This window comes from Cupressus sempervirens, chromosome 8 (genome assembly GCF_028749045.1).
Source record: "Cupressus sempervirens isolate cs-2001-9-10 chromosome 8, ASM2874904v1, whole genome shotgun sequence".
NCBI lineage: Eukaryota > Viridiplantae > Streptophyta > Pinopsida > Cupressales > Cupressaceae > Cupressus > Cupressus sempervirens.
Genome location: NC_143125.1, coordinates 577,276,477 through 577,291,510, shown reverse-complemented (window position 1 = coordinate 577,291,510; position 15,034 = coordinate 577,276,477). Strand labels below are relative to the sequence as shown.

Below are 15,034 nucleotides of genomic sequence, written 5' to 3'. Positions count from 1 at the left end.
ATCGATTCTAGAAAAAATCATTGTATATCAGAAGTGTAGACTGCAAGCTCATTATTAAAATTAAAAATCATTTCTTCGCAAGAAGATTGCAGAGCTCCACAATTCATTTGAATAAACTGGACTTAGAATGTTTTTTAATTAAAATTAAAATTAAAACTTCCATAAAGATGCAGAAATTTATACTTGTGTTTATTCATGAACGCAAACGTTATGGACTTGCAAAGGTCAAATACATGGTCAACTTTGTTTAACCAACAAAAACTCTTCTAAATAATTATGAGAAGTAGATTATATGACTGCATCATAGTTTTCAGTCCCTAAGCTAATAAAGGTTCAAATAGTTCTGACATGGATAGGTTTTCATTTAGAAATGTTGAAGAGTCCAAATTTAATATAAATGAGTAGCGTAAAAATTCCTCCGGTCATCTTAAGATAGGGCATGCATCCCCAAAATCTATTGAATATCAGGACTCTTGAAAAAATGAACATTCCCTTCAACTTGCATCAACATACCGGGCCATTAAAACATGTTCTTGATGTACATATACAACTAGAGTCCGTTGAATGCAAATGTGAACAATGTATATAAAATCAATTTATTTATACAATAAAACATAGGAACAAAGCACCCAACAGGGAATATGCACCAAAAACAAGTAAATGTATGTTGCACTCTGTGTAGACCATAAAACCTCGGTCCAATTCCATAAGTCTGCAATGCTGGGTTTGGAAAAGTCATCCAACAGAGCTCTAAGAGTAAGCATGGTAAAAGGTGGAAAAGCTAATATGATAAAGATTACACAAAAAAACATCAACAAGAACTTCCTGACATTTCCTGCTTTTAAAAAATATTTGTAAGGATGAACACTGAGGCACATAGGAACAAGGATGATTGCTCCCAGTAATGCAGCTGCACAATTGATAATTGACATTATCCCCAGGCCAATGGTTGTAGCACCAAGTGTAAATGCTTTTAGTGGGACCCAGCCTTCCATATGAACTTGATTAACTGCATCATGTTGCATGCCAAATCTAGTATAAGGAGAGCCTAAAATACTATTTCCTGCAAGCAAGGTTAGGCAAGACAAAAGAACCCATATTAACAACTTCATCTCAGAAGCCTGTATTGAGAATCTATATATCAGAGAAGGAAGCATGGCAACAACAGAAGCCCACAAGTAAACTAGCAGAACAACTTTTGCAGCAACAAACCATTGTTGTGACTGAAGGTTGAGACCTAAATTCATATTTAAATCTTGACCTGAAGTGAAGTTATTTGATGTTGCTGATTCTGAGGTATTTATATCAGTAACCTCTGGTTCATGGTGTCTCAAGGGCCCAGACTTAACATCAGACTTTGAAAATGTGGACAGACTATCATGTTTATGTGAGCATAATGATGCTGCGAGGATCATAAGGGGGACTATTAGGAGGGCAAAGGGTATCATGTAAACTCCAACAGAAACAAATCTACTAGAAGCAGTTAGGAAGTACAGAAAGAAAGACTGGTGAAACTTCTCGAGCAAGTTATTCACTGAGCGTACCACCCCTTCAAGAAGCCTGCATTAAAATAGCCAAAACCAAAGCTGTGATCAGTATCAATAAAATAAGTTCTTGAGAAAAAATACCATAGAAGTCACAATACTCCGTACCAAATAAGCGTCAACCACTACCAATTAAATGATGACACCACAACATATTGAAAGATTCATAAAGATATTGTCTGTCACATGTTCACACTGACAAAAAAAGTGCAAACAAGAAAAATAACATGCAATGTACCAATCTCAGTAAATTCATTTTATAGAGGTAACAAACAAAGAAAATGGTACCAAATAAATACACTTTGGGACAAATACAAAGCATTAACTTTGATTAATGAAATTGAACCAAATCACAATTATCCACTGGAAACAAGATCAATAGCTAATCATGAGCAACTTTATTTTTTCCGAGATTTTTTCCTGTTTGTTAGGCAACTACTAGTACACTTATGGTGGCTTAGAGCACCTGTGCTAAACAAGGAAATCCAAGGTTCACAAACCGAAGAACATATGAGCTGCTTCAGCTCTTTAAATTATATCAGCAGAAGCAGCACATTGGAACCTGATGTGTTGAGAACACACGTTCCATTGCAAATGGGGACCCCCACTTCTTTTCTTGGTAGTTGGATAGTTTGTTTAGTTTAGTTCTAGTTTGGTAGCAATTTTGAAGTCTCGGGTGTTGATAAGGTGAATTTTTTTGCGTAAGGTAGAGATGCAAGTCAACTCCTAGTTGCAAATCAAGATTTATGAGGGTGGGGAGTTTCAATTTTGAGCTCCAAAGTTCAAGTTTTGCCTTGAGATGTGGTCAGGATTTCAAGTCTTCAGAATGCAAGCGTAAATAAGTTTTAAGGATTTGAAGTCATTTATGTCAATATGCAAAAGTAGTAGAATTCCCAAGTGTCAGGATGCTTTGGTGAGTTAGTTTGTTCTCATGAGCATTAACTTTCCATCTTGTCTTTGAATTTGAGAAAAAAATATGGGACATTGTAAATTAAATCAATTAGTCCTGATGGAGGTCAATTTTCCACTCCTACGAAGAAAGAATGAATGGAATTGAAGTCAAAAACCCTACGGAAATCAAATCCGCACCAAGTGATCAAATCAAAAATCAAAGTCATGATGAAGGTCAATTTTCCACTTCGTCCCAATGGATGTGGATTTCCCACTTTGTCCTGATGGATTGTCCCTTTCAAGGGATTTTCCGCTTAGTCCCAACTGAGGCCAAATTTCAGATTTGTGATAAAATAAATGCAAAGGATTGAATTTGTCCCACGTGGTATGCATTAAGGCATCATTAATGGAAAATCAGAAACAGAAGGAAGTTAAAACCATGTTCTCAAAGATGTGAAAATATTTTTGCGTCTTTACTTCATAAATTTAACATATGTTTTTGCTCTTTTTTTGCAAGGATCAATGCATGGAGGGGAATTGGTGATGATCATAGAGGCTGATAATCAAGTGAATGCTTAGATACCAATGCGCCTGGGTTGGCTGTAGATTTGGAAGTGGGCACGGAAGCCCTGTGGATGCCTCTCCTGGAAGCATTATTTCTCCTCTATAATGTTTGTTTCCATGGTATCCATGTTGGTAATGTTGGTAATAAAACTTAAATTTCTCCTCTGTCACAATCTTCACTGTTGGATGCCACACGTTATTCCTGGCAGCATGTATATTCTCATGGGATATATTCCATAGCGGCCTTCCACTGCCAACCACCAATGTTTTTAATTTTATCATTTAGTGTTCAATATTTATTTATTTGATATTATATTTATTATTGATATGAATTATTATATTTTGCATCTTGTTATTTACATTTGTATTTAATTTATCTATATATTATAATACACATTTTATTTAAGTCGCACTAGATTTCAAATGCATGATAATTCATAAAATATAGTTTTGTACATTTCTTGCATTTCTGAATTGCACATATATATATATATATATACGCATCTGCATCCACCATAAAAAAGCATGCATCCTTGCACCCGATTCTCGCATACACCACCATATCCGCACCTGAATTGGCAACTTAGAGTGAATGCATTGAGGAAGGAGAGTTCAAGGCCAGGATGCCAAGACAGGTACAATTTTAAAAATGTTTTGATGAGAAGATTTCAAAAATGGAGAGGTGGGTTTAACAGATGATGAGCATAATGAGGTGATGCCCACTCATTTCCAACCAATTGGAAGATTCCAATCTCATGTGTCCTAGGTCATCCAATCAAGTTATTCCAAGTGGCATGTAGAATGCACTTAATGTATTCAACCCACGCGCCCACCCCCCTCCCCCCAATTGAATTTTCTCATTGGTCAGCATTTTATGCTTGTAAATGATAGTTGTATTAAGATTGTGTTGATTAATATGGACCTTGATCTTGGATAAATCTGAGCCATCCATTATAAATGAGACTCCTATATAAATCCTCCTCTCATTTGTAAAGGGAGTTTTTGGAGAATTGTCACTTTGATTCTGCTAAAATTGAAATAACTCATTGGATTTGGATGATTTTGTGCATTCTTGGAGTATTTGTGTGGTTCTTTGATTTCTCAAACATAATTTATAATTTGCTAAGTATTTTAGTTGGACAGAAGAAATCTTGAATGAACCGTTGTGAAACTCGCTTATCAATACTACTCATAGTTTTCTGATTGCAAATTGATTTGTGTGGTCCATTGGAATTTTAATATAAGCTCAAATTCAATTGTTACTCATTGGTATTCATCTTATTAATGGTGTTCACTGTTGGTGATGCAAGTAGCGATTCGAAGTTTGAACAACTGTTGTTTACCTTAGAAGATTGCAATAGGCTTCGTGGAGATATTCATTGCATGACAAAACTAAGCCTTGTAGAGTTCCATAAAGACATTCACTATCTCTTGCATTCTAGGATTAGAATAGAATCTCTAGACCGTTACATCTTTTTGCACTTTAATTCAAAAACCTTGTTAGAACTAGGTTCAAGCACTTGTATTTCCAAATCATTCACATAAAAAGTTGATATCACATTGAGTGAATAGCATAAGCCCCTCATGATTACCAGCAAACCACATCATAAAAGCTACGTTGTGTCTAACACCAAAGTAGCAAGTACACAATGTAAACCTTGGGTTTGCTTTATTTGATCATACAAATTTATATTACTTAGCACTTGAAGCTTCCTTGTTCAAGAGAGGGTCGAATACTTAGTATTCCTTTCTACATGTTGAGGTGGTCACAAACCTCACATCAAAAGAACCCAACCCCACAAGCTAAGATTTGGAAGATAACTATTTCATTGGACCCAAAATCATTATAGAATATGGCATATAATATAGCCGAGGAAAACACGTAATGCCTTGCAAGATGCTTACGTATAGACATGATAACAAAGAGGACTGGGCAGGCTTTCTAATCAAAGTCAATGTATTAGAGGGCTCATAGCTTCTATAAATGCACCTGAATAAGGCATTCATTAAACTAAAACTGGTTCATGCACAGAGTTGGCTTCTTTCCTATTGAACACACAGTACATGCTAGTAAAGGTTAAATGGTTTCTGAGAGGCAGTATTAGTTTCTTATTAGAAATATTCAACTGAGAAAAAGCCATAGGTCCCTCCAATTTAGAAGAATTTACCAGAAAAGTCTAGGGATGAGTCATTTATAAGAACCGCATCACACAATGCCGTTGCCCCAATGGACAGAGGTACATGGGTTCCAACTTATGTATATAAAAACTTTATAAATGCTACACTTCTGTTTTCATAAATAATGTTTGCGAATTTCATTTTTAAATCTGCATAGGTATGGTTGATGCCTATTAACTCATACCAGTCTGGTTGACACGTGACATCCCATGAAAAAATTAAGAACTAGTTAGTTGAATAGACAGTTACAAACTGGTTCCATTCATAATAATGCCGGTAATTGATACCTACGAGTTGTCGAATGGTAATAAGTAAGTATCCATCTTAGCAGGTATGCCACCTCCAAGTTAGTCATCAGACATATAAGCCATCCCTTTGTGATTGGTCCATGTTAATCATTCCATTAATATTCATTCCAAGGTTCACATATACATCCCATCATCATATATGACGATATTTGTAATCTGTCCCTTGAAGATGTCATAAGAATAGGCATCATTTCTTGAATGGATTTTATGAGTTTTATTGAACAGTTAGAAATCATGTTAAAGTCCTCAATTAGTCATACATTCAAAACTTCAAACGTCAAGGGACAACTTTCCTTGAATGCAAGTTGATGGTGGTCCTCAAAGACCCAAATAAACAGTACAATGGTTGCAAATAATAGAGAATGGGGTAACTTTCAGTTTGGCCACTTGCTACTTTGCTCTAAAAGACTAGAAGATCTATATAAATTTAGACAACAAAGACCCATATTGTGTCACTTAAAAAAAGATGTCTCTACTTTCAGCAAAGTTAGAGACAGTGTTAATGGGCGACTTTAATGCAAGAATAGTTAATCATCATTCTCCCAGCTGAGCAATGAACAGAGAGGGGAAAACAATCCATTATGGTTGGAGGAAGGTGGAGGTCAGCATTGGGAAAGAACATCACAAAACGCTAATGGTAGTGTGACTCAGTTTGGGCAGAATTGCTTGGACTCTGCAGTTTTTTTGGCTTGGATATTTGCAATGGCACAAGGAATTGAACAAGGTAAAGGGGTATCACATGCAAAACTTATAATGGTCAAAGAGTGCAGTAGACTACATGATTTCCTCCTAGAATTTTAATTCTAGATTGTTGAAGTTTGACATTGGAGAATGCCCTATTGAGATCAATCTGATTGTACGCCACTTCTTGTTAAGCTAAGCATCTCGCAAATCAGTCGATACAATAAACAAGTCCAACAAATGCAAATGAAAACCATTATCAAGGGTAAAATCCTCACGAAAAATGAAAATAGAGAATCTTTAGAGCTCTTCTTAAGCAGTGTTTTCATGGTCTGAAAAATAACATAAAGGATAAAGCAACCAATTAGATGGGTCTTCACATTCACTAAAGTTTGCAGATCCTGATGATTTGCAAGGCTTCAAGTGCATACAGGTCTCATCTCAAGATGGAAGCTACAAACACTTTCCCAACAAACCTGTGGTATGATGAAGAATGTAAGGCAGCCAAGAGATTGCTAAAAGGTTAAGGAATGGAAAGAAAACAGAAAAAGAATACAAAATATCAATGTGATCAAAAAAGCAAATTATGTAAATGAAAGAAGGAACTAATCTCTCTTGGAAAGCATACCCCAGAAGGTTTTTGGAAGAAACAAGAAAGGCCTTAGAACACTTTTGTCAAGAGGTTGGGATGCAAGAGAACATCACCAAAAAACAAAATCATGATTTACTCATTAATAGAAAAACAGAAAGATTTATTTTTTAAGGCAGCCGGCTGGAAATAGTGAAAGGATACAAATATCCTAGTATTGACTTCCACTACAAGCTTAGTTGGATAGAACGAAGAGGATACAAGGAGATTGGAAGACCTTATACTGCTTCAAAATAGGTGTAGAAAAGCTGAATTTTAGGATTGAGAAATGATGAAAACCATTTTTGTCTTACTAGTCACACCTGTTGTTTTATATGGTTGTGAAGTGTGGATTAATGGCATATCAAAGTGCAGTTAAAGGCAGATAGAAAGAATCCAAAATCATCTAGTCACAAGAAAACTCAATGTTAAAACTACAATCCCATGTGAAATTCTTTTGGCTGAATCTGGAACTTTTCCATTGGAAGTGCTGGCAATAACCCTGTTTGCAAATTATTTTAAAAACATTGAAAACATGGATAACCATTGTTGGCACAAAATGGTTAGGAAAGAGGTTCTAGAACATGGGAAGAAAACTTGGATGAAACAAAATCACAATTGGATGAACATGTGGGGATCAGCTTGCAAGAATTTCCTAACATGAATGGAGAACTAAAAGTTATGTAACTGAAATATTTAGAGCTGCCATGTGGACAAAGCAGATTGATCAAAAAATAGGATACTACATCAAAGAGTTTAATGATTAACCCAACTAAGGACCATGGGGAAAAAACATATTTAGAGACTTCTATTTAAGGGAAACCAAGGTTGTTAGTTGCATACTGGAGGATGGAATTGCACGTCTTAGGTGTGAGACTGGTAAGTGAAATATACCCGATGAAACTTGGAAAGAAAGAAACTGTGTATTTTGCAACAAAGGAGTAGTAGAAACGGAACAACACTGGATAAGGAATGCACATTTTATGAGGATATTTGTAATCAGCACGAAAAGGTTGGAAGATTCACCACATGCACCAGTTATTTGAGGTAGAAAAGATCGATCAAACAACCATCTATAGACACCAAACGATGGCCATTTTGCAAATGAACGATAAATTCACTAATTATTCTGCTATTAATTGATGGTTCTTTAATCATTATTAATCAGCTATTATTCCTATAAATCCAATATTTTAATTACCTAATCATGTCTTTAATATTGATTACATAATTAACTTTATTTAATTAATTGATCATTATTGATTAATTTAATTTAATTTTGATATTCCCTCTAGTTTAAATAATTATCATTAATTATTTATATTAGCTAGTTCATTCCATTTTTATTTTTTATGTTGGTCATCCACAAACAAGTTTTAGGTACCCAATACGGGCCCACGCATGCCTAAAACCTCTTTGGCTAAGAGCCAAGGACTAAAGAGCATCCACGCTGCCAAATTCACACAGGGCACAATCCCAGCCTCATCCCTTATGATGTCTTCGGGCCTTGCACTCAACAAGACTTGATCCCAAGTGGGCTCATTGTGAGTCATTCAACTTCACCAGTAGATCAAGGGCCCATTGACAGCTAGTACATTCTTCATTAAATTAAATTCTCAATTTGATTTAATGTTATGTTCTATTTAAATTCATGCTAATTTCATATTTCTCAATGATTGAATTTTTAATTCAACTAAATCTCTCAAAAATCTGAAAAATCAAAATTGAGAACAATTATAAATCTCAAAAAAATAATTAAGTCCTCACAAAGCAAAAAAATCAAAATTCTGAAGAATCATTATCTATCAAAAACAAAAATATAACAGAATTAAATCATAATCTTTCCTTTTAAAATTTTTGAGGACTTTTCTTTTGATAATGAGAAATATCTTCACATTCTTTTCTCTCTACGTTTCCAGTTTAAAATGGAAATTTGTTAATTTCTTCTCCAGTCTTATCTCCTCTTGTCTATCAATCTCGATTTTCTCTAATTAATCTTGATTATCAGTTTTAACCAGAAATTCTATAGAAGCAACCCTCATTCCTTCACATTTTGATTACTCAAATCTGCATGAAATTTGTGCAAGTTTTTCAAGAAGTCTCTTATAACCAAATAATCAATTTCTCGGAACTTTGAGTTAGGATGCTGCCGAAATCACAGTTGAGTTTTCAACAAAGCAAAGAGAAGCAACAAAAGCTTGGATTGTTTGTCAATTTACATGCATTCATTTGTTTGTTTGATTTCTGATAATAACGCTTCTCATTTTGTTGTTTGTAGGGCTAGGTTTGGTTAGTTCTTGTTTTTAAGATATTGCTAATCTCCCTGCTTAGCTTATTGCAGATTTACCCCTACGACATTTGGTGAACCTGACGTGAAGCACCTGGCTTCTTAAATCTACTTGCATGCATGTGTGGGTTGAATTAGATATTTCATTTTCAACAAGTTGCTGCTAATACAAAAGGGACTTCAGAGAAAAATTCAGATTTTTGCGGATTTTTTTATTTTTTAATATATTTTATGATTTTCAGGAAAAAAATGGGTGCAAAACAATGAGTTTCTCTCAGAATTTTACTTTTTTGGAAAGGTCTTAAAATTCTGCAGGGGATCTGTTCCCTGTGATTTTGGTTTTGATGAACAATATTTTCTTAAAAAGATGATCTTTCAAAAACTTATATGTTCTACTAAAATAGGTTCTTAGGGCACAAACGAAGGATTTTTCAACGAAATTATCTTTGCAAGTTGGCATTGATATAAGGAAGCTACAGTCCAGTGCTCAGATTTTTCTGATCAATTTTGTGTGATATATAATTTGTTTTTAAATTTTCATAAAAAAATAAGATCTGGGTGCAAATCAATGAATTTCTCTACAAATTTTACATTTTTGGAAAGGTCTTAAAATTCTACAAGGGGTTTGTTCTTTGTGATTTTGATTTTTGTGAACAATATTTACCAAAAAATATATATTTGAAAACTAATCTGATCTAATAAAAAGGGTTCCCAGAGCACAAATTAAGGAATTTTTTAAAAATTCTTGCATTTTTGGAAAGCTTACTATTTTGAGCAGGGATTACTTCTTTCTACTTCTCTAGTTTCAAGCCATCAATATGTCTAAAAATAGATCTTGGTGACTAGGTCAAAAGCGAAAAATCAGGCCAAAAAAATGGAGTATTTTAACTTTAAAAGCAGAAAATGGATCTTGGTGACTAGGTCCAATTTCAATTGATTTGTATGATCATCCTTGATTTTGCTAACCATGTCAATTTTCTTTCACCTCGGATTATTTCTGTCAGACTAACGTTTAGGGCACCTGTTGTGGATGCTCAAGAGCTAGAACAATCGCCTAGGTACTAGGCCTATGCTCTTACCTTTCAAAGTGATCAAAATGTCAAACATGTCAGATTTGTCAATAGTTACCTATGCTCTTACCTTTTAAGGTGATCAAAATGTCAAACATGTCAGATTTGTCAATAGTTACCTGTGCTCTTACCTTTTACGGTGATCAAAATGTCAAACATGTCAGATTTGTCAATAGAAATGTTGGTCAAGGAATTTACAAACACATAATCTAAAAGCCTCTCTATTTGTCTAGTAGATTAAAGGCTTGGAAACAAACAAATCATGTTTGTTGTGTTTAAAAATTAAAAGTAGTAGGTATGCTCTCATCCTTCTTAGGATGATTAGACTCCCGTACCTTATTTTGGTTTCATTTACTATGCTTTCTTCAGGTAAATTAATCTAAGCCTCAAGGGCAATACCTCATGAGACTTGCCTTAGCGAGGTGGGTAAGAGGGAAAGCCCAAAGTGGGATACAACTGCTTTAGTCACAGTATTTCAACCCGCTATAAAAGGAAATGGCTTCATCCTTAATGGGGTGAAGGGCAAAGAGCGTGTAATAGCCTTCCTCTAGTAGTCTTCACAGAGTGCACAAAACCTCATTGGCATTGGTGGGAAACTCTTAAAAGACATGTCAAAGCAAGCCTTTTGAACAGAATCTTGACTATATCCTAGATAATTAGCAGCCATGTTTAACCAAAATTGACCTTGGGTACACTGTTTGGAATCTCTTCTTGTGCAAGACTTGTAAAAACATTCTGGAACATACACTCAATAAGAGCTAGTAAATTTCCACAATCCATAAGATCTGCCAATCCAGAAACTACGTTGGCAAAACATACACTCAATGTCTAGCTCTTGGGACTATTGGTTGAACTGAATAATGTGCTTGTTTCTTGTATGATTGAATTCGAACTCTATGTTGTAAAAGTCATTAAATAGCCTTAGTTTCGGATTTTGAAAGTTTGTGATCAATGACATAAGCTCCTTAAAACCAAGAAATCTAAATCAACATGAACACTCTCAATCATAGAGATAAATTTTTCTCTATCAGGCTACATCACGAAGATACACTTCCATTTTGGAATCATTCCAACAACATTTTGGAAAGCACTCCAAGCACATCAAATCAATGGCAATATGTCTCTTCCACACCCTTTTGGTTGTAAAGCAATAACCAAATCTCAAACAAGGAACAACCCAAATGACATGTATGTTGCTCCATTTCCCACTACAAAGAGGAAAGAGATCTTAACTACTATGATGTCATTGAAAGGAGGCCAAAGTGCGGAAATGCTTCCAAATGCTAATCTAATAGGAGAGATGATGCTGAAATTTATCTCACAAAACCTTAAACTATTGCAAGCTAAATAATCACATACAAAAAATGGATTATACACAAACACAAAATATACATGGGAAACCCTTTCGGGAAAATCCCACCACTCCAAAGCCAAACCCAATTGTATTATCAGCAACAAAGTTACAATACAATCTCCTGAGCCACAACTCTCCAAGAGTAATCCGCTATGACATCTCAATCCAGAATAATTCCGGCAATATAACAATGCTCTTTTCTCTGTCTCATAATTCTCTACAACAATGCCTTGTACTTATAGAATTTTCGTAAAAGAGGAAACAATTTCTAAAGCATCTATATATTCAACGCATCTATAAATTATTTTATTAACTTCCTTGCCTAAAAAACAAAGCAAAGAGAATAAATCAGAGAAAACAAGAAAATTTATGTTTTCTTCTCCAAGTCCATCCTTGTGGAAGATTTTGTCTTTATTTAGCATCTTTCTAAAAAGAATAAATAAAACGGTAAATCATGATAAGGTTGAGTCACTTTATCCCAAAAATCTCCCACTTGACGAAGAAGTTTCAGGTGTTACGGTATCATAGCATAGGCCCCAAGAACCAACACCATCATCTGAAATTCTCAGTGCTCATTGGCTTTGTCAATGCACCTGCAACATTCTCCAAATAGTAACCTTTTCCAAGTTCACATTTCCATCTTCCACCATATCACGAACAAAATGATATTGTACATCAATGTGCTTTGTTTTGGCATGGAAAGTAGCATTCTTTGCTAAACAAATAGCACTCTGGCTATCACAACAGATAGTAATATTTCCTACATCAAAACCAATAACAGAACATAATCTCTTAAGCCAAAAGGCATCTTTAGAAGCATGAGTAGCTGCCATGTACTCTGCTTCCAAAGCAGACAAAGCAACTGCAGCCTATCGCTTACTCATCTAGCTAATTGCACCACCAAACATCATGAAAACATATCCATTGGTGGATCTTTTGTTGTCAATGTCACCTACCCAATCTGAATCCACATATCCATGAATGCAAGCAAAATTTCGGGATACAATAGGATTACCATGAAAACATAAGCAATACTCAGATGTGCTTCTCAAATATCTAAACAATCTCTTCACTACATCCCAATGCACCCCTCTAGGATTAACCAGATACCGACTAAGGACTCCCACTACTTGGGCAATGTTTGGCCTTGTACAAGCCATAGCATACATCAAGCTACAAATAGCACTCGCATAGAATACTCAAGACATGTCCTTCATCTCTGTGGGAGATTTTGGACAATCCTCCTTGGAAAGCTTCATTCCATGCAACATTGGAACAACTTCCTGCAAGATGTCATGCTGAATTTCTCCAACACAAAGTTAACATACCTCCTCTAGCTCATATATAGCTTTCGGCTAGCTCTATCTCTAATGATCTCAATCCGAAGAATATATCTAGTTGCACCTAGATCTTTCATTTCGAATTGTGTTGCTAACTGAGACTTCAAATCTGAAATCATTCTTTCACTATTCCCAATAAACAACATATCATCCACATACAGACTACGATAAGAATGTGACCATTTTTAGATTTATAATATAGTAATATACACAATGGTCAGATTTAGATCTCAAAAATCCCAAGGACAACACATAGGTGTCAAACTTTTGATACCACATTCTAGAGACTATTTCAAACCATATAAAGATATTTTCAACTTACAAACAAGATTTTCTTTACCTTTCTCAACAAAATGCTCTGGTTGTGACATACACAACCTTTTCCTCCTTCAAATCACCATGAAGGAATGTTGTCTTCACATCCATTTTCTCAACTTCAAAATCATAAGCTGTTGCAAGTGATAACAACAATCGAATGGATGTTAGCTTTGCTACAGGACAGAATATTTCACCATAATCAATTCCCTCCACCTGTGAATACCCCTTCGCAACCAACTGTGTTGTATACTTCTCAACACTATCATCTGGACCCACTTTCTTCTTGAACACCCATTTACATCCAAAACGATTTTGTCCTACAAGAAAAGGTACCAAATCCCATGTAGCATTTTCCTTCAAGATTGTCATCTCTTCATTCATGGCTTCCATCTAGGAATCTGCATCATTCATACCCATAGCCTCTCTAACAGTCCTAGGCTCATCAGTGTTAGAAATCAAAGCGAATATACAACTGGAATCCAACAAAGAATATCCAAACCTCTCAGGTGAATAACCAAATCTATTAGGACATTGTCTATCACGAGTAGACCTCAAAGTTTGAGGTTCAGGTTCTTGCTCTTCTTAAGAACTTTCAGAGCTGCTTAGGCTCCCCTAATTATCAAATCCATCAGGAGCTCGTAGTTCTTCCTTAGAGGTTGTAGGAATAAGAGCTACTTCCTTTTTCTACTTCCCTTCTCTAGCTGCAAATCAACTGTGGAAGGTTTCAGCTCACAAAATATCACACTTCCACTATAAAGCACCTTCTCTACAACTAGATCCCAAAGCTTGTAACCTTTCACACCAGCACCATAGCCAATGAAGACACACTTAACTGCCTTATTCTCCAACTTTGATCTTTTCTCACTTGGCACATGAGCATATGCTTCACAACCACAAGATGTCTCAATGAGGGCTTCTTGCTAGACCGCACCTCCATGCATGTCTTCTCAACAAGTGCTGAAGTAGGAGACCTATTAATTAAATAACATATAGTGGCTACAGCTTCAGCCCAAAAAATTTGTTCAAGGCCAGCACCACTTGACATACTCCTAGCCCTCTCCATCAATGTTCTATTCATCCTCTCTACAACTCCATTTTGTTGTGGAGTGTATACAGTTGTCTTATGTCTCTCAATTCCATGATCCTTACAAAACTTGTCAAATTTTGCTGAACAAAACTCACAGCCATTATCAATCCTCAAACACTTAATTTTTCTACCAGTCTGATATTCAACCAAGAATTTATATTCCTTAAACCAACTAAAAACTTCAAATTTACTTCTAAGGAAATACGCAAATGTCCTTCTACTATAATCATCTATGGATGAGACAAAATACAAAGATCTAGATATCAAAGAAACATTAACTGGACCAAACACATCTGAATGAATATAATTCAAAACCCCAGAAGAGTTATGAGAATTGGAATAAAAAGAAACACAATGTTGTTTACCATAAATACAATGTTCACAGAAGTCAAACTCCATATTAGAATCATCAAGGCCCTCAACATGCCTCTTATTTTTCAAGGCTCTAAGACCCTTCTCACCAATGTGATCAAGTCTTTGGTGCCATAACATTGTCTTCTCGGCAGGGAGCTTCATCTTCAAATTATTAGCACTCTTAGGTACCCAAAAAGCACAGCCATCAAATGTAAAAACAATAGTTTTCTTCTTTTGTTGATCTACCAGTGAGGATAAAGAATCTAAAGCCCTTTTCTTGGACTTCACAAAAGCACTATTGTACTGAATCGTGCAAGCATCCAGCCTATACAAGGTGCCAATGCTAACACCCTTAGCAAGCACCATAGTGCCTCTTGTCATCTTGCATCCATCACTCAAGAAAACAATCTGCACACCCACATCACTAAGC

General features: G+C 35.5%; 1 protein-coding gene across 2 annotated transcripts in view; it reads right to left on the bottom strand.

Moving 5' to 3' along the window:
- Positions 1-357: 357 nt before the first annotated feature.
- Positions 358-15,034, bottom strand: part of LOC149543738 (GPI transamidase component family protein / Gaa1-like family protein) — a 134,232-nt gene continuing 119,555 nt past the window's right edge. The window contains exons 6-7 of one of the 2 annotated variants that reach the window (XM_089798442.1): positions 1,262-1,560; positions 358-1,063 (exon numbers count right to left, since the gene is read on the bottom strand). In XM_089798442.1, coding sequence (XP_089654568.1) covers positions 597-1,063; positions 1,262-1,560 — 766 coding nt within the window. In that variant the 3' untranslated portion in view covers positions 358-596. Of the gene's footprint in view, positions 1,561-15,034 lie in introns of both variants that reach the window. The other variant, XM_089798441.1, reaches the window with a different exon arrangement.